Consider the following 24,712-nt stretch of genomic DNA (forward strand, 5'->3'; position numbering starts at 1 on the left):
GATGCTGTGCTCCCCGGAACTCAACGGTCCGGCTGGGGGAGAAAAAGTAGGCCCACAGGATCCCGGAGGGTGCGCTGCTGAAGCTCCCGACCAGTGTGACAGAAGAATGTGGGGACAGGGCCTCCTCAGCACCCACGCGGGAGGGGGACGGGCGGCCCGGGGCCCAGCCCAGGGCGTGACCCTGGAGACCCGGGATCCAGTCCTGCATCCGGCTCCCCGCGTGGAGCCTGCTTCTCCCTCTGCCTGGGTCTCTGCCTCTCTGTGCGTCTGTCGTGAGTAAAAATAAATAAAGATAAAATTAATAAAAAGCTCCCGGCGCTCCCAGGATAGGGGAAGGCCCGCGGGGGAGGGGGGGGACCGCTGGCGCCGCCCTCTCCCCCTCCCCGGAGGCTGTCCCCACTGAGGCTTTGAGCCTGCTCTCCTTCAGCTTTGTCCGGGGCGCCAGGCCGGGCCAGCTTCGCCCTGTGCTTTCGCCTCCTCCCCACAGTCTCAGACTTGAACCCCTGCAGGGTTCTCCCCCCTTCCACCACGCAGTGGGATGAACCACACGGAACAGGGTTTAAGTATTACAACTTTATTACATTAAGGTTAAGTCAAAGGGAAATGTTTCATATAAAACACTGAGAAAAATCACTTAAAATATCTAAGAGGATGTGGAACTGTCATGTGGCTCCTGAGGGCGCTCGGGCAGCTCCAGGGGGTCACCGCAGGCAGACGGGCAAGCCGTACGCCACAGGCGCAGCCCCAATAAGATGCTTGAGTCGGGGAGCCTGGCGGGCCTGGTTGACGTAGTACAGAAGCGGGGCTCCTGGGCCTGCCCGCAGCCAGCCCTGCAGCAGAGCCTCCGTGTAGCGGTCAATGTCTCGGTCAGTCACGTCCCAGAGATTACCCAGAAACAGGGGACTGGGAAGAGACAAGGAAGAGCTGCAGTGAGGGCCGTAAAACGGAACACGCGGGCAAACGCGACCGCTGATGGTGGGTGAGCACAGCGGAGTGAGCCAGTGGGAAGTGCCTGGTCCACAGTTCCAGGAGGGCAGGGGAGGGCAGAGGCTCGAGGCCCCCGCATGCCAGAGAACTAGAACGGGAGGAGAGTGGGGCATTGGGGTTCAGGCTGGGGAAGGAACCTGGGGCAGGCCCTAGATGGGCCCTCAAGACTCACCAGCCGGCCATGATGTACTTGAGCACGATGCCAGCTCCCTCCAGGCTCCCGTGGACAGCCAGGGCCGCGCTGCTGCAGCCGAACAGCAGGGCCACCGCCCGGCAGCTCAGCCGGAGGACGGCCTGTCCGTCCAGGAAGCGGGCCCCAGCCCCGTGCCCTGCATAGCTAAGGCAGAGGGACGGGGGATGAGTCTGACCCAGCAGTACCCGGCCTCGGCCATGTCTTCAGGGGCGTCCTTTAAGGCCCCACAGCAGGCCACGGCGATACCCCCGCCCCCGTGCCTGCCTTAAGCACTCACATATATAAGTCGCGCTCCGTCAAGGCCGCCTGTATTTGTTCTGCGCTTGGCATTTCCCCAACCACGCCTTTCCAGCCAGCTTCGCTGCAGAGAAAAGGTAGGGATTAGAATTGGGGTCAGCGGGCCATTTTGGCGGCTGCTGTTGGGGTCGTCCCGCATCTAAGGCAGGAAGATGGTGGCCACAAAGAAGACGAGAAAGTCGCTGGAGTCGATCAACTCTAGGCTCCAACCGGTTATGAAAAGTGGAAAGTACGTGCTGGGGTACAAGCAGACCCTGAAAATGATCAGACACAGCAAAGCGAAACTGGTCATCCTGGCCAACAACTGCCCGGCTTTGAGGAAATCTGAAATAGGATACTACGCCCTGTTGGCCAGAACTGGTGTCCATCACTACAGCGGCAGTAAGACTGGATTGGGCACAGCATGTGGGAAATGCTACAGAGTATGCACACTGGCCATCATGGATCCAGGGGATTCTGATATCATCAGAAGCTTGCCAGAACAGACGGGTGGAAAGTAAATCACGCAAAATTTTTCTTTAATAAAACTGGCCAGAGGGATCCCTGGGTGGCGCAGCGGTTTGGCGCCTGCCTTTGGCCCAGGGCGCAATCCTGGAGACCCGGGATCGAATCCCACATCGGGCTCCCGGTGCATGGAGCCTGCTTCTCCCTCTGCCTGTGTCTCTGCCTCTCTCTCTCTCTCTGTGTGACTATCATAAATAAATAAAAATTAAAAAAAAAAAAAAAAAAAAAAAAGTTTAAAACTGGCCAGAGCTTTTTTTTGGTTTAAAAAAAAAAAAAAAAAGAAAGAAAGAACTGGGGTCAGCAGAGGGAATACCAGGAGAAGATGGGCTGCAACACGTGATTCTGGAGGTGAAAAGGGCATACTGCCCCTCTACGTTGTCTCTACCCGCCCCCAGCCCCTCTTTTACTCTTATCCCACTGACCTGCTAAAATTGGCTCGAAATTGCTCCTCTGTGCTGGACAGGTTATTGTGAGGGTTCAGGACATAGAAGGTATTGCGTGGATCCACCCCTTGGCTTAGCACTGACGAGGCCCCAGACTGAGGAGAAGACACTGGTGGTCAGGACCCTGGTCTGGCTCAACCTTCAGCAAACTCCAAAGCCCTTTCACGAATGAGCCACTGGTCCCTAAGACCCATTCCTGTCTCCCGAGACCTCCCCTCGATCATCAGTCATTCCTCACCCCCTGAACCCCACCTCTTTGATGATGGAGTAACTGAGCAGGAAGCGGAAGGAGGGCAGCCGAGTGACGGACAGCGCCCGGAGGCTGGGCATGCTCTCCCATGGCAGCTTTTGCAGGTCCTGGGCAGAAAGCACACATGGATTACTCTCCCTAGCCAGGATGCACAAGCGTCGGGAGGGGCATGAGGGGGGAGTCGGTGCCCACCGCCCACCAGACACCACCCCTCCAGCCCTAGCTCCTTACCTTGTCTAGCACTAAGACAAGGTGCCTGTTGCTTGGTACCGTCTGACCTTGCAGACGTCCTACGGCCTCACTCAGAAGCTCCTGGGCTCGTTCTGGCCGGGCTGGGCACAGCCCATAGGCCAGAGTCTGAATGTCCTCGGGAGCAAGGGTACTGGCACTGTGGAGCATGATCTGCAGGGGAACGTGGTCGGTGAGCGCCACGGCTCCCACCTCCAGTTACGATGGCATGTGGGCAAGAATTCAGTTGAGCTCCATCCCCTCCCTGATGTCTCCACTCACTTTCAGCAGAGCTGGGTCAGGATATTTCCAGCCACATTCCTGCAGCAACTCTTGTAGGCGGGAGGCCTCCTGTGCAGGGCCAGGGTCGTCGCTGGCTGGTAGCAACAGTCCCCTCCAGCAGCCCAACACATGCTTCTCCAGGGAAGTGATGAGAGCCTGAATGAGGAAGAACAGATCCTCCAGTCAGAGGAGTGGAGTCTCTTGGCCCCCCGGACACCAACATTTTGGATATGAAGAAATGGGGTTTCTAACGTGTGTATTTGTCTTGCGTTATTTTCCTGCCAGTTAAAAAGGTAAGAACCTAGAGGAACGCCTGGGTGGCTCAGTCGGTTAAGCATCTGACTCTTGATTTCGGCTCAGGTCATGATCTCAGGATCTCCCTGGGTTGGGCTCTGCACTGGGTGTGGAGCCTGCTTGAGATTCCCTCTCTCTCCCAGGGCACCTGGGTGGTGCAGCTGGTTAAGCATCTGACTCTTGGTTTCGGCTCACGTCGATCTGATCTCAGGGTCGTGAGACGGTGAGACGGAGCCCCGCATCGGGCACTACTTAAGATGCTCTCTCTCCCTCTACCCCCCTTCCCCTCTTCTCTCCCCCTCAAAAAAAAAAAAAAAAAAAGGCAAGAAGCTAGAAATATTTTTCATTTGCTGATACTTTGAGGACAGATGATATTATTTATTGCATATCACCACGTTTTGACAAATGCAAACAGGCAGGCAATGAAAGCTAAACCCAGGAAGCTGACACTTGGGCTTATATTCCTTTCCCTGTATATATCTTTTTTTTTTTATCCATGAGAGACAGAGAGAGAGAGAGACACAGGCATAGGGAGAAGCAGGCTCCCTAAGGGGAGCCTGACGTGGGACTCGAACCCGGGACTCCCGGGTCACGCCCTGAGCTGAAGGCAGACACTCAACCGCTGAGCCCCCCAGGCGTCCCTCCTTGTTATGTGTCTCTAAACGTTCTGGTACCACTGCACCTTCAGGTTTTGGGCTCCTGTTTACAGTCTTTCCCAGGTGACATCATTTTTAAATTTAGGCCTATGTTTCCAGAAAGGACGACTTGAGGAAACTCAGCATTGGCCCGTGACAGAAACACCCCCCCATCCCCTGCCCCGAGAGAGAAGATACTGATATCCCAGGGCCGCTCCCAGGGCAGGCCTGACCTGACTCCACCTTGGGGACACACACCTCCATCCTGTGGTCCAGTTCTAGCCTCCCGGTCCACCATTCTCGTTTGTCTGTACAGTTGCTGTTCTCCTTCTGTTCCTTCTGGATGGTGTCGAACTCTTTCAGGGCTGAGCTCAGAGGAAGCTTGGGGAGATGGGATTGTGAGCTTTCTGCTGGTCCTCGGGATCACCGTCTCTCCATCCCCCGGCCACAGAATGTGAGCAGCCGGACCAGCAGCCCACCCCAGCCCAACTCTGCTTGCCGACCCAGGAAACCTACCTTGCTCTGGGCAGTGGGGATCTGCACAGTGACTGGGGGATTGTCTTTTTCCAGCCGGGTCAGCAGCAGGGTGTTGCCCACAGTTCCAGGCTGGAGCGTGGCCAGAGCCAACACACACACAGTCACCCCTGACACACAGAGCATACCCAGGGTCATTTCGGCTCTCACGAGGAATTCCCTTCTCTATGCTCTGCACTCAATTCCTAGCCGTCACTAAGACAACTCCCAACAACTCCAAGAACTCCTTCCTCGTCACAAGAGTTCAAGGAGCTCTCCCTTGCCCTAACGGCCTCCTGTGGCCACAGACCACATCTCGTACTTCTTTGTGTCCCTCCGAGAAACAGAGGGAGGCATGCAAATCACCTGCTAACATGTTTTCCATGAGCACAGGGAGACTCTGGACACCTGAACTTAGCCCTGAAGAAAGGCACTGAATGTGCTATTAACTCAAAACTGAGGTTAAAGGAGGGAAAAAAAAAAAAAGACCTTCAGATTTAGGGTATTTGTCTCTGGTGAAAGTAACAAAATGACTAATCAATGAGAAAGTATGAACGTCCTTCCATAAACGTCACAGATCTATGTTAACTAATGCCTTAAGCTCCTTCACCTAACTCCTTAATAAGAGGCAGACAGGGACAGAAGAGCCAGCCGAAGCCTGCGGCCATACCCCTGGGGATGAGCGCCAGGCGCTCCTGGAAACTCTCCTTCTCGGGCTCAGGGAATTGACCGGAACCCGAAGCCCCGAAGGAAAAGAGGTGCTGGATGCGGGCCAGGGGGACATCTCCAGGCTTCTCCTCCAGGCTCAGCCTCTGTAGCTCCTCTGCCATTTCGAGTGATCCCCGGTGCTTCTGGGCCTTGCTGCGGGCAACACAAGCACGGGTGACTTCTCCCTCCTCCAAAACCCGGAGCCTCCTTCCTGTCTGCCCCGGCAAGGGCCTCGGGGACTCACCTGAGCTGCCTGTGGAGGTGGGTGAGCAGTTGGTGGCGACAGGTGATGGACACAGACTCGGTGACGAGGCAGGCAGTGGCACAGGGATCCCGGTGGCCCAAGCACAAAGCCAGGATGCGGCAGAGATGAGCATAGAGCCCACTCGGAGGGCAGTGACTCACCCCACGGAAAGCAACGGTCAGCAAGTCACAGATGGAATCCAGGGTGGACACACCTACAGGAAGTTGGAGTACTTGCTGTAGAGGAGTCCTGTACCTCTTAGCTGGTTGAACTTTCCACGAAAGTTCCAGCTTTCCAAGGCCCTACCTCCTCTCCCACTTGGATAATAAAAGCTATTGGGACGCCTGGGGGTGGTGCTCAGTGGTTGAGCATCTATCTGCCTTTGGCCCAGGGTGTGACCCCGGGGTCCTGGGATCGAGTCCAGCATCAGGCTTCCCACAGGGAGCCTGCTTCTCCCTCTGCCTGTGTCTCTGCCTCTTTCTGTCTCATGAATAAATAAAATCTTAAAATCTTAAAAAAGAAAAGCTATCATTTATGAAGGGCAACGTGCCAAGTGGGATGATACGTGACTCACATCAACTCACTCCATCTTCCCAAACCCCATTTTATAGGTAAAGTAAATAGCAGCTCAGAGAGGCAGAGTGACTTGTGCACAGCTAGTGGAGACTGCAGGGATTGAAACCCAGGTTCCAAGGCGACCAGATGTAGATGGGGATCCACAGACAGAACCGTGGACAGACTAGAAGGGCATGAGGATCAAGAGCCCCAGAGGCTTGCCCTCTCCAAGTGACCAGACCGCTGTAGTCAGCGTATTCACCAATGGCTGTAGGGGCTGAGGGGAGCCGGAGCCGAGGACCGAAGTCCTTGTCTCTCTCGTCTGGGCGTGGGACGGGCAGCTCCTCTTTGCTGGAATCACGTCTCAACACCTCACATTCGCCTATGGCCGTGTCAGGTCCTGGAGCGGGTGCCTTCCCATCTGAGGAGAGAACGGGACTTTTTGTATTTCCTTCCTCCTGCCATCCCCTTTGTCCTTTCTAGGATCCAGTCCCAGAGCCAGGAAAAAACCTTTATTTCTGTATTGTCTTTGGCACCAGTTCTTTCTTGTGCTTCGGTCCTGGAGTAACCCCCTAAAAATGTACGTGCCTTCTCCCTTCCCCCAATGCCATCGTACCTAAGGTAGAGTCTTCTCCATCAGAGCCCCTAAGCATCTCAAAGCTCAGTTCCATCTGGTCGTCAGTCATTTCCTCCGCAGGGATGGTCCTCATGATCTCAGGGCCCAGCTCTTCACGGTGCCCTGGTGTCACCTTCTTGGCCCTCTGGCTCCTGCCACTGAGGCCAGGGCGCCGGGGGGCATTAGCTGGGGCTGCCACCGAAACAGTCTTCAAGCCCGAGCCCTTCCTGGCCCGGCCCCGGCCCCGGGAAGCAGTGCCCCGTCTCTTGGGCCCCTCTGCAAGCTGTGCCTCAACTGAGACCGGGTCTTCCAAGTCACTGTCATCGCTGAAGTTCACCTGGGATGGGCGGGAAAGACAGAAGGGCCAAGGGCCTCAGTGACAAGACTGCGCCAGCAGGGGGCACTGCAGAGGCGCTATCGCAGAGGCCTTTGGGGCGCACGGACACCCACCACAGACACCCACCACGCTTCATCTAGGGCAGGGAGCTCGATCTAGGGCAGGACTCGGGTGTGCAAGGAGGGAGAGGAGGAGGGAACAGAAGCTGAGGAAGGATGAAAAGGGAAAGGAACCAGAGAGTCAAGGAAAGCAGCTTCTGTCTGAAACAAAGGACTGTCCTGTAGAAGATGCAGGATCCTGCAGGCAACAGCAAAGCTAACAGTCCCACTGGGCCCTGGGAAGCTATCCCACGGAGACACCTGCTCTGCAGAATTCTCCAGAACCACCCACCTGACCCCAACACCGGCGAGCCACGGTCCCACCTCACCTTGAGTCGCGTCTGGACCCTCTGTTGTACCCTGGGGGCCTTGGGAACCTCAGGCTTGCTCTTTGTAGAGGGGACTTCCTCAAACACGGTGAAAGGGACACGAGGGCCTGCCTGCCTGGCCTGGCCCCGGGGCTTAGGTGTGCAGGGCAGTCCTCCTTTCAGAGAGGTGTTACGGAGGGACGGGGTGCAAGAGGCCGCCTGTGGATGCTCTCTTCCAGAATGTTTTTGACTCCGAGGCTTAGACGGCTCTGAGCCTGGGGGCGATTTCACGGACGGGGGCTGCCAGCCCCAGGAGCTTGCAAAAAGTTGGGCCGCGCAACAGTTGAGGGCAGCCAGCTTTGCCAGGGCCCGAACCCAGAGCAGGCTGGCTCGCCAAGGCTCCAGGTGGGGCACCCGCGCTGCCACAAACCTCAGTGCCGACTGCAGGACCTTCCCCAGGCTCTTGTTTGACGGGCGGCTCAGCCCCTCCAGTGCCAGCTGTGTGTAGGCCTGAGCCAGGATCTCATCCAGAAGCCTCGGGACAGGGGACAGGGGTGCTTTGTGATTCAGGGAAGCCTGCAGAGCTTGGGTGAGGCGCTCGGTGGCTGCAGGGCATCCGTTCAGCACAGCCTGCAGCAGATCCAGACCCTGGGCCTGATGGCCCGTGGCCAGCCGCACCCTCGCGGTGACCAATGCCCAGCGCAGACAGACTGCCGAGAGGACAGGGCTGGCACAGAGGAGGCAGTCACACGTGGGCAGGTGGGTCAGGAAGCCGGTGCTGGGCGGGGGCCTCACCTTCAGGATAGGGGAAGAGTTAGTAGAAGGCGCTACGGGGCCAGGCTCCTTGGCCACAGTGGCTACCAGCTCCAGAGCAGGGCCTCTGAGGAAGGGCTCCTCTTCTGGAAGCTCCGGAGGACGGTGGGCCTGGGCCTGCTGCTTGCCCTTCTGCAGGTGCACCTTCTTCACAGAGTCCAGGGGCTGGGCTAGTCCCCCAAAGTCTGGGAAGAGTGGAACCAGAATTACACAACTGGGAGAAGTCATACCAAGGGCTTCCTGAGCCACCCCGGGGCCCAACTCCCTAACATCGGTGTGATTTACTAACTACTTCTCCTGGTTACTGTGCAAACATACTAAATGTTAATATGGCTTATTATTTTTTTCAATAAAATCCCATTCCACATGGATTAACAGAGCCCACAAAGCCCCCATCCCTGCAGGTGAAGCGGCTGCGTGGCTCAGGATGGCAGGCTGGTGCCAGGAGGCCCATGTCTCAATCCTGGCTCCTGCCCCCTCGAGGCCCATGATCCTGGCCCCAAACACTGAATTTCTCAACTTCCTCATTTTACAAATGAAAAAAAAAAAAAAATCTATGTGTCTACCTGACTTTCCAGGTTTTTGTGTGGGTCAAATGAAATACTAGAGGTAAAAGTGGTTGGTAAGAAAAAAATGTACCACAAATAAGCGATTTTGTTATTAACTTAGGCCCTCCGAGGACGCTACATTTGTGCTGTCCATGAGGCTGCTGAGCACATGAAACGCGGCAAGCGGCTGAGGAAATGAATTTGAAATTTTATTTAAATGAATTGTAAACAGGCAGCAGCGCCTGGCTGGCTAGGCTGATGGAGCATGCGACTCTTGATCTCAGAGTCGTGAGTTCGAGCCCCACATGCTGGCCATGGAGCCTACTTAAAAAAATTTTTTTAATTAAAAAATAAAATTTAAGAACACCTAGGTGGCTCAGTGGTTGAGCGTTTGGCTTCGGCTCAGGCTGTGATCCCAGGATCCTGGGATCGAGTCCTGCATCAGGCTCCCCACAGGGAGCCTGCTTCTCCCTCTGCCTGTGTCTCTGCCTCTCTCTGTGTCTCATAAATGAATAAATAAAATCTTAAAAAAATTTAAATAGCCAAAATGTATTAATGTGGAAAACTAGAGCCAGGAAGGGTTCATCATGGACAAGCCACCTGAAGGAGGGAGACCAGTGGTCTGACTTTAGAAGGAGGAGCTTCGCCCCGGGGACCAGAGGTCAGTCTCTGATTTCCCAGGCACCACACACTGACCACCGCCCGTGGCACAGCTGCTCACCTGTGCAAGACTCCAGCAAGAACAGAACCTGCTGCAGGTCCGACTGGCAGAGGTCGAGGTCGTTGCGCGCCAGCTCCAGCTCCGCCTTCAGCACCAGGAACAGGGCGCACCTGGGAGAGGAGGGGACAACCCACCCTCGCAAGCCTGTTTGCTGGGTCTGCCTCTCGGCCCCTCTCACAGGCGGAGCCACGGCGGTCTCCTGCCTCTGAAAGGCCTTTCCTGCCTCCAGCTGACTTCATGGCTCCCTGGGAGAAAAACCCTCTATGCTGCTTTGTCATCCCAAGTCATCCTTGCTCACGAGGACAGGATTTCTCAAATGGCAATCCGCAAAAAAGAAAAAAAAAAGTCTGTGGCAAAGAGATTTAGGGAAACACGGTATGTTCGCCATCTCCCTTCTGGAGAGTTACAGCACAGATTAGCCTGTTTAAGGACGTGAAAAGTCCTACGGGATGTGAACATGTGCAGGCCGCACTCCCTTAGCCACGGAACACGTTCTCCCAGCCCATCCAGGACGTGCTCGTCAGTGGGAGAGTGTGGGCACCCGGGGTCCAGCGGGTGGGCACCCGGGTTCTGGCCTCAGCCTCCCGCCCCGTACTCACTGGCGTGGCATCTGCAGCTTCGTCGTGAGTTTCAGGGCCTCCAAGCAAAAGGCCTTGGCTTCGCTCACGCTGCCCAGCTGGCCCAGGCGGGAGACCAGCCTCTCTGAGCAGCTCAGCACCTCGGTCAGAACCTGCCACTTCTGAACCAGATTTTCCCCTGTAGCGAAGGAGAGACGGGCCCACCGTCACTGGGCTGCAGCCCGGCTCCTGGCGGCCGCCCGCACCCTCAGGCTCCGGTTCCCTGCCTCAGGCTCACCGGAGTCCAGGAACGGGGTCTCCACAGCTGCCTTCTGCGTCGAGAGCAAGTCGCTGCCCATGAGCAGGAGGATGATGCTTCGGAGGAGCTTATGCGAGTCGATGAGTGCGATCTCGGGCGTCTGCCAGCCTGTGCAGGGCGGGGACAGGACGGGAGATGCAGCAGCCGTGACTGCCACCACCTGCTAAGGCTCGCGGCCGCTCCTCCTGTGCCCAGAGCCCTTTCCCTCTGGCCGCACAGGGCCTCAGGTCCCCCGTCAGAAGAGCATTCTAGCCAACAGACGCTCACACATCGCCCCGGGCCTGCGCTGGCCCCGGCTGTGTGGACAAAGGCTCGGGACGAGCCTGGCGAGACTAACCACGTGATCTGACCACGAAGGCCCAGGCCAGCGCCCACCCTGCCTCGTCACCTTGGGTGCAGAGCTGCTCCCGCAGGGGGGCCGGCAGGCTGTGTGACGAGAGGCCGAGGTAGCAGGCCACCAGCTGCAGGGCCTGGACACGCAGCAGATACCAGGCCTTGGACGGCCGCTGGAGGGCGGGGTCCCGGAGCACAGACAGCAGCAGAGCGGCGCCCTCGGGCACCTGGGGGGCAGGAGGGAGCGAAGTGCCATCAGCCACGGAGAGCCTGGGACGCCCCGGGGACCCTCCGGCCTGGGCCTCGCTTTTGAGAACGATCACGACCACGGAGAAGACCAGTCTGACGGGGCTCGTGCGGTCAGCCAGTCCCACCGCGGGGTCCTGAGGAGCCTCGGGGCTTCCGCGCCCCACCTGATTCCCACCCTAGGCTCCAGCGCCTGCCCAAGACCGCGGTCATCCCAGTTTCTAGTCACGGGGCCAGACGGCGCGACTGAGGAAACCGGGAGAGAAGGGGCGGGTGGCGCGTCTCCTAGAGGAGCGCGGGGGACACTCCATGGCGGGGGTGGGGTGCCAAGGCTGGGAAACAGCGGCCTCTCAGGGTCAGGGGTCCTCGCTGAGCTCCAGGGCAATCTCAGAAGCCGGACAAGAATCACGAAAACCCTGGAACCCTCCCATTACCTGGGAATGCTGGGGATCGAGAAAGTGAGATATACCTTCTGGTGAACACAGTAGAGGTGACTTCGAAGCAGGTCACAGGTCAGCGAAAGGAGCAAGTACGTGTCAGTGGTGTGATCCAGAAGCTTCAGGCTGGCGTCTGCCTTTTCCAGGTGCAGCTAAGGAATAACCGTGGGGCGTGTGAGCACGCTGGCGAGGAGAGGCCGCCAGACTTCACATTTAAGTGGAGTAAAACACTTGCAAGTGAGATGCAGACACATACAACCGAATAGGATTTCAAATATTATAACCTACACGAGACTTATTCATTCACTCACTAAAACGTTGTTAGCATTTTCCCGTTAACCCCTACGCTAGAAACACAAGCTGAGGAAGAAGCAAGCAGGAGGCATCCCTGGGGGGCTCAGCGGTTGAGCGTCTGCCTTGGGCTCAGGGCGTGATCCTAGGGTCCCGGGATCGAATCCCGCATCTGGCTCCCTGCATGGAGCCTGCTTCTCCCTCTGCCTGTGTCTTTTATTTATTTTTTATTTTATTATTATTATTTTTTTAACTGCCTGCGTCTCTGCCTCTCTCTGTCTCATGAATAAATAAATAATATCTTAAAAAAAAAAAAAAAAAAAAAAGGAAGCAAGAAGCAGGACCTAGGGTGCCTGGCTGGCTCAGTCAGGGGAGTGTGGGACTCCTGATCTGTGGCTTATGAGTTCCAGCCCCACACTGGGTGTGGAGATTACTTTAAAATATTAAAGGGGCTCCTGGGTGGCTCAGTCAATTAAACATCTTGATTTTGGCTCAGGTCATGATCTCAAGGTCTTGAGATTGAGCCCCACATTGGGCTCCACACTGGGTTTGGAGCCTGCTTAAGATTCTATTCTCTCTCTCCCTCTGTCCCTCCTCCCACCCAAAATATATATATATATTTTTTTTTTTTAATTAAGAAAAAAAGCAAGCAAGACTTTCCATCCAATAGCTTTCCATCCAATGGGATGCAGGCACACTGTGTGATCAAGATACGTGGGGACCCAGGGAAAGTAGAGGATTTTGCCCTTGAAGAAGACGATGTATAAAGTACTTCATGAAGGAAGGGCGATCGAGCTAGGCCTTGAAAAGAAAGTAGAAGTCGGCTGGATGAACAATGAGGGTGGGGAGGTGCATTCAGGGTGGAGGAGCTGACACAACCACAGAGGGAGGCACATACAAGGCTGTATAGTAACTGGTGCGGATGGACGTCCGTCCCACGGGGGGTGGGGGAGCAAGGGAAAGCGAGCCAGGTGTGCAACACTGAGCAAAGAGTGTAGACAGCATCCTTCGGGTAATGAAGAAACCAATGAAATCCCATCAGCAGGAAGAAAGACAAGACCAGATCTGTGCCTAAGAAGATCATGTCAGCAGCAGTTAGAAGACCAAGTGCAGGAGGGAGAAGCTGGGGGCAGGGAGCCCAGCTAGGCGGTGGCAGCACAGTCCTACACGAGCAGAGAGCGACCAGGGCAAACGGCGGGGAAATACAGGATTAGCGGCCTATTCCTGGGGCAGGATCTGTATGACTTAGTGAACAATGCTTTGGCGGTGAGAAGGAAAGACGCTTCCTCTTCCCACAGCTGCCTCCCAACCACTCCACGCTTTACGATCTTCCAGCAGGAAGTGGTGGTCGAAGGCAGGGAAGATGGCCCTTCAGTATCTTATCTTCTCAGGGAAAAAATGGGTTCCTAAAGCTGGATCCTGCCTGCAGCTCCAGGCTTGGCTGGCTGGGTGCTCACCTGGGCATAGCTGGGACAGCCGAGCGTCAGGAGCAGCTGGGTAGTGTGGCAGGAGGAGCCAGCTGCCTTTGCGTGGTCTTCCAACCTCTGGGAGACGATCCAAACAAGCTGGAGGACCTCCAGGGCCTGCAGGGGCTGGTCGGCCAGAAGTGGGAAGTTTACCCGGGTCCTGTTCAAACCTCCATGTTTACCCTCAGCTCCCCAGCCCTTTGAGACCTTGATCCAACCTCAGAGCCTGGATGGAGTGTGGCTACACACAGAGTAACCCTCCGCCGCCCTCAAGGAGCCTGAGATGAGAGCTTACCACCAATTACCCTCCTGTCTGAAAGCTTAGGTGCCAGTCAACATCAACAGCTGGGATTTACTGAGAGCTTATTATGGACCAGAACCGTGCTAAGAGGTTTCCATGAGGGTGGGGGCATGGGCAACATCGGAGAAGGGGATCCAGACGCACAAACTTCCAGTTATAAAATAGATTTAAGTCACAGGGATGGGACGCCTGGGTGGGTCAGCGGTTGAACGTCTGCCTTTGGCTCAGGTCATGATCCCAGGTCCGGGGATTGAGCCTCACATTGGGCTCTCCGCGTGGAGCCTGCTTCCTCCTCTGCCTGTATCTCTGCCTCTCTCTCTGTGTGTCTCTCATGAATAAATAAAATATTTTTTTTTTAATATTTTATTTATTTAATCATGAGAGACACAGAGAGAGAGAGAGGGGCAGAGGGAGAAGCAGGCTCCATGCTGGGAGCCTGATGTAGGACTTGATCCCGTGACTCCAGGATCACACCCTGGACCAAAGGCAGGTGCTAAACCACTGAACCACCCAGGCGTCCCAAATAAAATCTAAAAAAAAAAAGTCACAGGGATGAAAAGTACGGCATAGGGAATATAGTTAATAATATTGTGATAATGTTGCATGGTGACCACACCCATGGTGATGAGCACTGAGTAATATATGGAATTGCCAAATCACCATGTTGTACACCTGAAAAGAATATAATGTATGTCATTTATATTTCAATTAAAAAAAATTTGAAGGAGTATCTGGCTGGCTCAGTTGGAAGAACATGGGGCTCTTGATCTTGACTTGAGGTCATGAGCTGGAGCCCCACGTTGGGTGTGGAGAGTGCTAAAAAAAAAAAAAAAAAAAAAAACAACAAAAAAAAACTTGAAACTTCAAAAGTCTCATAATAGGGATGCCTGAGTGGCTTGGCAGTTGAGCGTCTGAGGGCGTGATCCTGGAGACCTGGGATCGCGTCCCACGTCGGGCCCCCTGCAGGGAGCCTGCTTCTCCCTCTGCCTGTGTCTCTGCCTCTCTCTCTCTGTCTCTCATGAATAAATAAAATCTTAAAAAAAAAAAAAAAGTCTCATAATAAAAATATCAGACTGTCAAAAAAAAAAAAGAGGTTCACGTGCATCAAGCCACTCAGTCTTCACAGTGCCTCTAACCTAACCTGAACTGTATAGAGGATTATAGCCTAAAAGATTACGAATAACATGGGTTCAGCAACTTGTCCAAGTTCACAGCACAGGTGTGGGGTAGAGCCAGGACTCACTCAGGTCCAGGGCTGAGGCAGCTTCCCACAGTCCTCAAACTAGAAATATAGCCTGATAATGGCCACAGTAACAAAGGTCCTCGACGTGCAATGTTCTTTTTTTGGAGGTTCCATAAGTGGCGTCCACGGAAGAGCTTCAGGGAGTCTGTGAAACGGCCTGACACCGCATGTAAAAGTGTAACACTGGGCCTCTAAGTATCTCTGTATGTTTGAGTACAGGGGCCTCAAACTATCTAAGCATTAATAAAGTTATTGCTGACATTTGAATATTGCACTTGGGCACAACATGGGTTATCTCGCTGAGTGCTGACGACACGGTCCTCGTGGTACTATTGTACTATTCCTGTCCTCATTTTAGAGAGATAAGGACTCTGGGCTTAGGAAGTTAAGTCACGTGCCAAGGCGAGTTACTCATAAAGGATGGAGCTTGGATTTCAACTCAGGGAGGCTGGTGGGAGAGCCCAACTGGGTTACATGGTTTCTCAGCAGCTACCAGGCCAAAGAAGGGGAAAGAAAGAGCTGGGCTTCTAGGCCGTATTAGCACCCTGCCCCGTTACCTTTGCCGCCAGCTGATAGAGGGCTGCTAGGGTCTGCAGCGAGGCCAACGTCTGCTGGAGACAACGGACAGCAGGCGCCTGTGCCTTCGTAAGCACCTCCTTCCACAGGGCCAGGGCTTGGTCCAGGCATTTGGACTGAGCTAGGAGTCAGAAGACAGGGACCAGCCATTCTCTCAGAGTGGGCTAGCTGGGGAGAGCGCAGCCTTCTTCAGAACATCCTCTGCCCTCTGTGCCCACCCCCAACCCTCCGGGCCCACCTCTCCCCTACCCAGGGTCCCCATTTTGCTCGCAGGAAGCCACAGAGGAGCCCGTATCCCACCACACCACATTCAGAGCCCTCACCAGCATCTGCAGCGAGGTTGAAGGCGATGTTACTGTACAGGAAGCGGTCTTCCTGCAGTTTATCTTCATAGTTCAGGTCATTGACTTCAAATTCCTCCAGGTTATTAGGGGCCTGGGCTCTCCGATCCCGCTCGATACCCTGGATGGGGAGATTACGATGAAAAGCAGGGCTGGCACCAGCTTACCATGGCCCTGGGGAGAACAGGCCCTGTACCCAGTTCTGTGCAGAGCCACACTTGCCTCCTGCATCTTGGCCTCCAGAGTGCAGATGTAGAGCCACAGCAGGGCCTGTGCTTTATCATCTAGAAGCTGATCCTGGACCTGGGTCTCGGGCCTCACAGACTCTAGAAGCTGCAGGGCTTCCTGGATAGCATCCAGGGCAGAGCTGGAGGGAGAGGGGGCACTGAAGCCGGGCCCACGACACGTACCTGCCACAGCATCCTGGGAAGGGCCTTCTGCAGGACAGCCAGCCCCACCCTATGAATGAGCTCCTGTGGCCACAGGAGTGACCACAGCAGATGCTCAGGGACGCAGAAAGGGCAACAGCCGTTGAAGAGGGCAAGAGGACCTAGGGCAAGAAGCAAGGGTGGCATCCCCAGCCATGCCTCCTCACCAGTTGGTCTGCTGGGCAAAGTCGTGGTAGCAGAGCACCTGAGCCAGTTCCACCAGATGGGTGGCTCGAGCCCAGGCCCCAGCCGGTGTCTCCTCAGGGCTCAGTTCCAACAGGTCACAGATGACGTTGAACCGCTCCTGCCCCGTGTCCGCTCGCACAGCCTTATAGGCCTGCAGCTCTTCCCTCAGCAGGAAGACCAGGGTCTCCGGGTCCCAGGCACTCAGGCTGTCTCGCAGGGTCCTGAGAGAAGGCAGGCCCAGCCCCAGGTCAGGGAGCCTGCGAACCATGAAGCCTGCGCCCCGTGCCAAAGAGTCCCAGCCTTAGCTTGCTGTGAGCTTGCAAAGTTTCCAGTCATGGAAGCAAGAGCACTGCCTGTGGCCCCTGTTCCCCCAGCACCCAGCACAGCAGCTGGCAAACAGCAGGCGCTTGACGAATAACAGTGAATATCAGTGCTTTTGCCAGACGGGAGGATGAACAGGACCGTGAATCCCAAATGCCAGCCCGAGCCAGCGAGCAAACAGGGTTGTCCCTCTCCCCGCCTCACCTCAGCTGTAGCTCCTTGTCTCCTGCTCTGGCTGCATCCATCTTGATCCGAACCCAGAAGGTGACTGGCTCAGCCATGTGCTGGGGGCCACAGGGCCGCAGGGCCGCCAGCCACAAAGTCACCATCGTGCAGCCCTGGGCCTGCTTACCCAGTTTCTTCAAACTCTCTCCGTGCAGCCGGAAGCATCTGTGCAACTGACCGGAGAAAACAGACCAAACTGCAGGGAGGAACCAATGAGGCTGCAACAATGGGCAGGCGGGCAGGGGCCTGCACAGGGGCCACCACAAGGTGGGCCTCCGCCCCAAGCCGCCCCAAGCCGGTCGAGGCAGAAGAGGCCTTCCACTAAATACCCGGGGGCTGCAACCTGAGGCTTCAAGCCCAGCCCACCCCCATACTTATGTTCCCGCCCCTGAACACCTGCTCCTCCTCCTGCAACCCCTCTCCCCGCAGGTCAGCGCCTTCTCCTCAGTCGGAAATGCCAGGCCCTCCTGGACTGTTCTCCCTTCCTCACAGCCCGTCACTCGCCAGATTAATCCCGGAATCCTCAAGCTCATTGGCTTCACCCCATCCCTCAGGAAGCTAGTCCAGACGCCCACCCTCTCCCGCCGAGGCCACCAGAGCGGTGCGGGTGCCCAGTGTTGTCCTTGCACCCCGTTCATTCGCCCCCACAATGCCAGAGAAACCCCAAATGCTAATCTGATATCATGCCTTCCCTTGAATCCTTGAGCGGCTCATCGACCTCACTCACGATGAAACCCCAGGCCCTCCAAAAAAAAAAAAAAACAAAAAAACAAAAAAACAAAAAAACCCCAGGCCCTCCACCACCCATCGCGCCTGCCAATCTAGCCAACCCGTCACTTCACGGGTATCCTGGGGGTGGCTGTCACTCTGGTTACTTAAAGGACCTCCTAGGGGAACTTTGAAGATATCCAGATGCCTGGGTTCCAGCACCAGAGATTCTGTTGCAATCAGCTTGAGGCTAATTCAGGTGATTCTCATGTGCAACCACCCAGGTTGAGAACCACCAACTTGGGACATGGTTTAATATAAAAAGTGAGACAATTAAAAAAAAATTAGAAACAGTACAAGTGAGGCATGGAACACACTGCCCCCCAGTACTGGTGCCAACACATGGCTCCTAACACCCTACTCCAAGGCTGAGCTCTGGCCGGGCTCTTTCATGCTGCTCAGGACACCCACAGAACCTCCCTTCCTGCCCTCCTACCTTCTCAGGAGGCAACTCAGGATAGGTGCCCAGCTTCGCCAAGCCCAGGTGCTGACAGAGGGGCTCAGAGATGGCACAGGCCTCGGCGTACAGCTTGTGACTATAGAAGCTGTAGGCCAAGTTACTGGTGTAGGAGGCTGCAGGTGAGAGAGAGCAGTTGTCAGGAGGACACTTCCCCCTGCTCCTCCTGTTGGAGAGGCGGTAGGGGGCAGCTCAACCTTGGTGGGCTCAGCAGCCGCCAGGTCAGACAGGAACCCCTGTCTGGGGGGCAGCTCTCCCCTTCCTGCCGCAAGTCACTCCATGACCTCGTTCCAGTAAAGCAAACCCACACCTGCCAGCCCCTCGGCCCGTGTCTTTAAGAGCGGAGTCCTCATTCCCACACAGGGTTCATCTCACCTCGCAGGCCAATTTTTGTTTTCATCTTGCTCTAAAGGGCAGCATTTTGGGGGACACACGCTGGCCTGTCCCTTACCTCCTTCTCCTGCCCTCACTCCTCGGAAGCCACACTAGTAGTCTCCTTACTATTCCTTGAACACACCAGACCAGTTCCTGCTCAGGGCTTTGGCCTGACATCCTCCAGGGATGGTGTCCTTTTCCGGGTGTCTACATGGTCAATTTCATCCCAGTCTCCAAGTTTTGCTCATGTCACCCTCTCAATGCGGCCTACGCTGACCACCCTACCTTAAACAGGAACTTGCCCCTTCATCCACCCTGAACTCCTAATGCCCGTTCTTATCCTGCTCTACTATTCCTTTCCTGCCATATCCGATCACTTGCTAACATATTGATAATTATTCTATTGCTTATCATCATTCTCCCCCAACTGGAATGTGGCTCCGTGAAGGCAGGGACCTTTCGTTTACTGATATACCCGAGTACTCAGGACAGTGCTTAGCACATGGTAGGTACTCAATAGGTATTTGTTGGATGAATAAAATTTTCCTAAATTTTAGTTTATACCGCTTCCTGGCTACTAACATAGATGGTTGGGGGGAAATTCAGTCTTCAATATTCTGGGAAGAATTCTCATGCTAGTAATTTTTGTGACTCCTGATCATATTTTCATCTCAATGGGAAGGTTCAACCACTGACTATATGAATATGAAAAGTTCTCTGAAACCTTCCAATGACTGAACTCATTGGGTTTGTAGAATTTAAACTAATGAGCCACACTTTTTATAAAATGAGGGGGAAATGTATTATAAAATATTAAAATAGACAAAACCAATCTATGCTGTAGGGAGAATGGTTGCTGTTGGGGTGGGGAGAGATCTCAAAAAGTGAGGCAGAAGGACGGATTTCCTAGGGTCTAAGTCATGCTCTTACTTGACCTAGATGGTTACAAAGTATGTTCACTTTGTAAAAAAATCCATCAAACCATACATTTATGATCTTAGCACTTTTCTGTCTGTTCATGTCAACCAAAGGGTGGGGAGAAGTACATATGCTTGGCTTATATATACACAGTCTATCTCTAGAACCATACCTAAAAAATGGTTAATAATTGCCTCTGCAGAGGGGAACCTGTTGACTAGGACTATGAGTGGGAAGGGGACTTTTGATTTTGAGTCCTTTTGTGCAGTTTGATTTTTAAAGCATTTTCACGTTTGTTTTTTAAGTTATAAATGTTCTTTAAAACTTAAACACAGGGCAGCCCGGGTGGCTCAGCGGTTTAGTGCTGCCTTCAGCCCAGGATGTGATCCTGGAGATCCGGGATCGAGGCCCACGTCGGGCCCCTTGCATGGAGCCTGCTTCTCCCTCTGCCTGTGTCCCTGCCTCTCTCTCTGTGTCTCTCATGAATAAATAAAATCTTTAAACAAAAAAAAACAAACTTAAACATATAAGGGGCACCTGGGTGCCTCAATGGGTTAAGCGTCTGCCTTTGGCTCCGGTTATGATCCCAGGGTCTTGGGATCCCTGCATTGGGCTCCTTGCTCAGTGCGGAGTCTGCTCCTCCCTCTCCTTTTGCCCTATCTCTGCTTCCTGCTGGTGCTCTCTCTCGCAAAAAAATAAAATCTTGAAAAAAAATTTAAACATCTAGAAAGGTCATAAAGTCACATATCAGGTATAAACCTTTTCTTTTTTTCTTTCTTTTTTTTTAAAGATTTCATTTGGGCAGCCCAGGTGGCTCAGCGGTTTACAGCCGCCTTCAGCCCAGGGCGTGATCCTGGAGACCCAGGATCAAGTCCCACGTCGGGCTCCCTGCATGGAGCCTGTTCCTCCCTCTGCCTGTGTCTATGCCTCTTTCTCTCTCTCACTGTGTCTCTCATGAAAAATAAATAAAAATTTTTAAAAATGTCATGCTTAAAATCAAAATAAAAAAAATAAAGATTTCATTTATTTATTCATGAGAGACACAGAGAGAGGCAGAGACACAGGCAGAGGGAGAAGCAGGCTCCATGCAGGGAGCCCGACGTGGGACTCATCCCGGGACTCCAGGATCAGGCCCTGGGCCAAAGGCAGGCGCTAAACCGCTGAGCCACCCAGGGATCCCTGGGTACAAACCTTTTCATGAAAGCAACACCAAATCATATTGCAAAGTCAATGGGGAAAACCTTGTATCTGCTATTATAAGTTAACCTCATTACTTCTCTACTGCTGTTAAATGTAGGGTCACTCGGACTTCTAATCATTTTTTTCCACTGCCTCCTCAAGCCACAAGGAGCCCCCACGGTAGTCAGAACCATCCAGCAAATGCTATTTGTCTGCCTAGTGAGCGACGAGCCTCCCCCGTGCATCTGGGCCCCAGGACACTAACCAGTCATGCCCAGGTAGTCAGTCAGCTCTTGGCCTGACAGGCTCTGCGAGACCTCCAGCATCCAGGCCACAGTAGATTTGCAACTTTCCACTAGCTGGGCCAGGTCAGCCACGTGAGCTACCTGAAGAGATAACAAGGGCTTGAGGGTGAGAGGTGACATCAACCCCACCCCGAAGCCAAAGCCAAAGCCACCCCAAAGCTCTACAAGGGCAGTTGAGCAACCCCGGGCCCCAGGACCGTGCAGGTTTTTTGACTCCCAGACTGTACCTGACAGCCTTGCGCAAAGTCATAAACCACTACAGTGTAGAGATGAAGTCCCTGAAACTGCATCTGGATTAAAGACTGCCGCTGCTTGGAGGAGTCCCCACCGACCTGAGGAAGGAAAGGGTTGGTTTGAGGGGCAGAGACAAAGCATGAGCTCCACGCTGAAGACCGGCCCAGAGTCCTGGAAAGCTGACTCGGCCCAGAAAATAGGAAGAAGAACATTAGAAGGGACGCCTGGGGGGCTCAGGGGTTGAGCATCTGCCTTTGTCTCAGGGCATGACCCCCGGGTCCTGGGATCGAGTCCCATATCAGGTTCCCTGCATGGAGCCTGCTTCTCCCTCTGCGTGTCTCTCATGGATACATAAATAATATCTTTGTTTTAATTTATTTAAATAAAGGACATTAGGAGAGCCCATTGCCTTCTCAGGGTAGACTAGGCTACTGACCTGCAGGCTAGGCATATCCAGAGAATGGCTTACCAAGGAGGGAGCCAAGGCATTCAGATCTTACCAAAGACCCTAGCCTGACAGTCTACAGAACCACATTCCCAACCCACCTCGAGGGTCTTTAACTTACACCGTCCTGCAGCTGCCGGATGAGAGAATAGTAGCCCCCGAGAAAAGCAAAGAGACCCAGAACAGCATCAGGTCCATAGCGCCTCTTGATGCCTCGCTCCAGGGCTGAGAGGAAGAACTGGCAGCTGTGACACAATGCCCGCAGGGGGGATGATGGGACCTCCACGCTGTTGTTCAGGATAGTTGATGCCGTGATCAGAAGCTTGGCCAGGGCCTGAGGTTCTCCCTCCCCGGTCTGTAGCAGTTCAACCGCAAGCTGGCATAACTGGAGGCTGGGGGCCAAATCGGTGTTCCTTATGTATTCGTGGGCCTTCTCCACTACCCTGGTAGCCTTGGCATGGTGGCAGCTCCAGCAGAGGCGACGGCAGTGTTCCAGGGTGAGTTCCAAGAGACAGAGGGCCCTCTGGGGAGAGAGAGGACCAGGAGGACCCCCTCCCTCACCCACCAAGGCTTTGATCACATGCCTGGAGAGCAGGTCATCTAGGAAATCAGCATCTGCTTCATTCAGACCATGCCCAGTGGCATCAAATAGCTGATGGGCAACTGCCACTCGATAGGCTGTTGGAGAAGCGAAGTAGGGAACTTCACAAGGGGTACTTTCATCCTCCAAGAGCACCAGAAAACTCAAGGCCTTCAGCCGAGCCGAGAATGCAGCCCGCTGATCCTCCAGGCCTTCTGCCGCCTTCCAAAGCAGAGAAAAGCTGCCGCGGGCCACAGCCTCATAGTCCTGGGGAGCAGCTTGGCGAGAGCACTGCACCAAACAGGCATGGAGGGGCTGCGCGAATCGAAGTGTGGCCTCTGGGATTCCCTGTGTGGCAATGTTCCGAAGAAAGATGAAGAGAATTCGTTCCAGGTAGAGGGGTGAGCGCTGGGGGGTGAACACCACGTAGCCGTCGCAAGCCAGCTCTGCCAGGTCCAGCAGACTCTCCAGGTGCCTAGGGCAAGCCAGCCTGGCCGTCAGCTGCTTGTTGCAAGCCCTCAAGATGGCATCACAAGCTCGTCTCCTCTCGGCATCAGATCGGCAGCTGGGTGAACCAGCTGGAAGCTTGGACAGGAACTCCTAAGACGAGAGGAACGTGTGATTGGGACTATCGAGGTAGGGAAAGAGAACTAGCCATGGGGTTGCTCAGGAGGGGATCTCCGATTAACCTGTTTCTTAAACAAGACAAGAACAAAACAGCTCATCTTGAAAAGCCAGGTGTACCCAGAACCAGACAGCAGCCCTACCTTCAAGTCAGGCAGCAATTCTTCAGCCTCCTTTGGGTTGCTTAGCAAGGTCCCAAAGTCGATTCCTTTGAAGCTTCTCATGGCGTGGGAGAGCTAGGGGAAAGGAGAAGGATTAGAGGAGGCGGAGAAGATTCAGAATGGAGCTAAAGGAAGGCCAGGAGAAGGGCGTGAAGGCTGCGGAAGGGGGGTGGGGGGGAGGCAAAGAATCCCATCAGAAATCCTGTCGGGAGGGGCGCCTGACTGTGTCAGTTGGTGGAACATGATTCCTGATCTGCGGGTCGTGAGTTCGAGCCCCACGATAGGTGTAGAGTTTACCTTTTGAAAAAAGGAAAAAAAAAAAAAAAGAGGAAAGAAATCCCATCGTGGGGAAAAGCCCATGCCAGGACAGTGGGCTCCCGCTATAAACCGACGCTTCCGCTTTCCTCCTCGGGTGGCTCCCGGGCCTCACGCCGCAGCCCATCACCCCAAGCCCCATGCCCGAGGCCTGCACCGAGCTCCGCGCCCGCCAGGACGCCCCGAGGTCCACCCGACCTTCCCCCGCGGGGCCGCCCCGCCTCTCCCTCCAGCCAGCTCCGTGGACCCCACCTCACCGGGGCGCGAACACACGCCCACGAGTCGCTCCAGGCCTCACTGCCCCACAGGTCGCCTCCTTCCCAGGCCCAGGACTAGCCCGCCCGGGCGAGCGCTCAGCAAGAATCCCAGGACGCGACCTTCGTTTTCCGCGCCAGCCCCTCCTTTCAAATATCCCCACTGACCAATCAGCGAGAGCTTTGCGACGCCGACGTGCCGCGCGGCGCGGTGGGAATTGTAGTTTACCCGCTGCGCTGCGCCGGCACGTGACGCCGGCCGCGGGGCCGTGCTGCTGTGGGCGTTAAGGCCTCTTGGGGGCGCGGGTTTCCCCACTTTTTCGGGCCGAGGCCGCGATCCCCACCTGCCCGTCGCTTAGTGGCTATCGGGAGCGCCAGCTCTCTGCCTCCTTCTCTTTATCTTCAGAGCTCAGAAAGAGTTTAAATTTCAAGAGAGAGAAATAGGCTAGACAACAAAAAGCACTTACTTGGAAATTCATGCGGTTTGGGTTACTGGGAAAATAGGGCGTAGCCCTTCCTGGAATTCTGTAGAATCTTCCGAGGGCACTGACAGGAGGTCCAGGGCTCCAACAAGCACCTGAGAACATGCTCCCCATCACCGGCCATCAGGGAAAAACAAACCCAAACCACCATGAGATCCCACCTCGCCCCAGTGAGAATGGGGAAAATTAACAAGATGGGAAACCACACATGTTGGGGAGGATGCAGAGAAAGGGGAACCCTCCTGCACTGTGGGTGGGAATGTGAACTGGTGCAGCCACTCTGGAAAACTGGAGGTTCCTCAAAGAGTTAAAAATAGAGCTGCCCTGCAACCCAGCAATTGCACTGCTGGGGATTTACCCCAAAGATCCAGATGCAGTGAAACGCTGGGACACCTGCACCCCGATGTTTCTAGCAGCAATGTCCACAGTAGCCAAACTGTGGAAGGAGCCTCGGTGTCCATCCAAAGATGAATGGATAAAGAAGATGCGGCCTATGTGTACAATGGAATATTAGAAACAACAAATACCCACCGTTTGCTTCAACATGGATGGAACTGGAGGGTATGATGCTGAGTGAAGTAAGTCAATCAAAGAAGGACAAACATTATACGGTCTCATTTATTTGGGGAATATAAAAATTAGTGAAAGCGAATAAAGGGAAAGGAGAGAAAATGAGTGAAAATATCAGTGAGGGAGACAAAACATAAGAGCCACCTAACTCTGGGAAATGAACAAGGGGTGGTGGAAAGGGAGGTGGGCGGGGGGGTGGGG

The 24,712-nt window shown here is 54.6% G+C and overlaps 1 protein-coding gene and 1 pseudogene across 1 annotated transcript; one reads left to right on the plus strand and one right to left on the minus strand.

Annotated features, from left to right (window-relative positions):
* Positions 1–558: 558 nt before the first annotated feature.
* Positions 559–23,646, minus strand: ESPL1 (extra spindle pole bodies like 1, separase). Its single transcript, XM_072765189.1, has 31 exons — positions 23,463–23,646; positions 22,873–22,965; positions 21,647–22,705; positions 21,074–21,178; positions 20,807–20,927; positions 18,049–18,185; positions 16,824–17,017; positions 16,280–16,519; positions 15,907–16,051; positions 15,667–15,805; positions 15,325–15,464; positions 13,215–13,349; positions 11,499–11,618; positions 10,839–11,010; positions 10,430–10,558; positions 10,174–10,330; positions 9,575–9,684; positions 7,514–8,490; positions 6,750–7,086; positions 6,396–6,554; positions 5,579–5,792; positions 5,297–5,487; positions 4,630–4,757; positions 4,372–4,494; positions 3,185–3,340; positions 2,906–3,076; positions 2,677–2,781; positions 2,404–2,519; positions 1,458–1,541; positions 1,160–1,324; positions 559–903 (listed from the first exon to the last, which is right to left on the minus strand). Exons 2-31 carry the CDS (start codon positions 22,951–22,953, stop codon positions 702–704), a joined length of 6,312 nt encoding a protein of 2,103 aa, XP_072621290.1. The 5' UTR covers positions 22,954–22,965; positions 23,463–23,646; the 3' UTR covers positions 559–701.
* Positions 1,582–1,979, plus strand: LOC112921174 (large ribosomal subunit protein eL30 pseudogene; annotated as a pseudogene).
* Positions 23,647–24,712: the final 1,066 nt, after the last annotated feature.

The sequence above is a fragment of the Vulpes vulpes genome, chromosome 8 (assembly GCF_048418805.1).
Source record: "Vulpes vulpes isolate BD-2025 chromosome 8, VulVul3, whole genome shotgun sequence".
Classification (NCBI taxonomy): Eukaryota; Metazoa; Chordata; class Mammalia; order Carnivora; family Canidae; genus Vulpes; species Vulpes vulpes.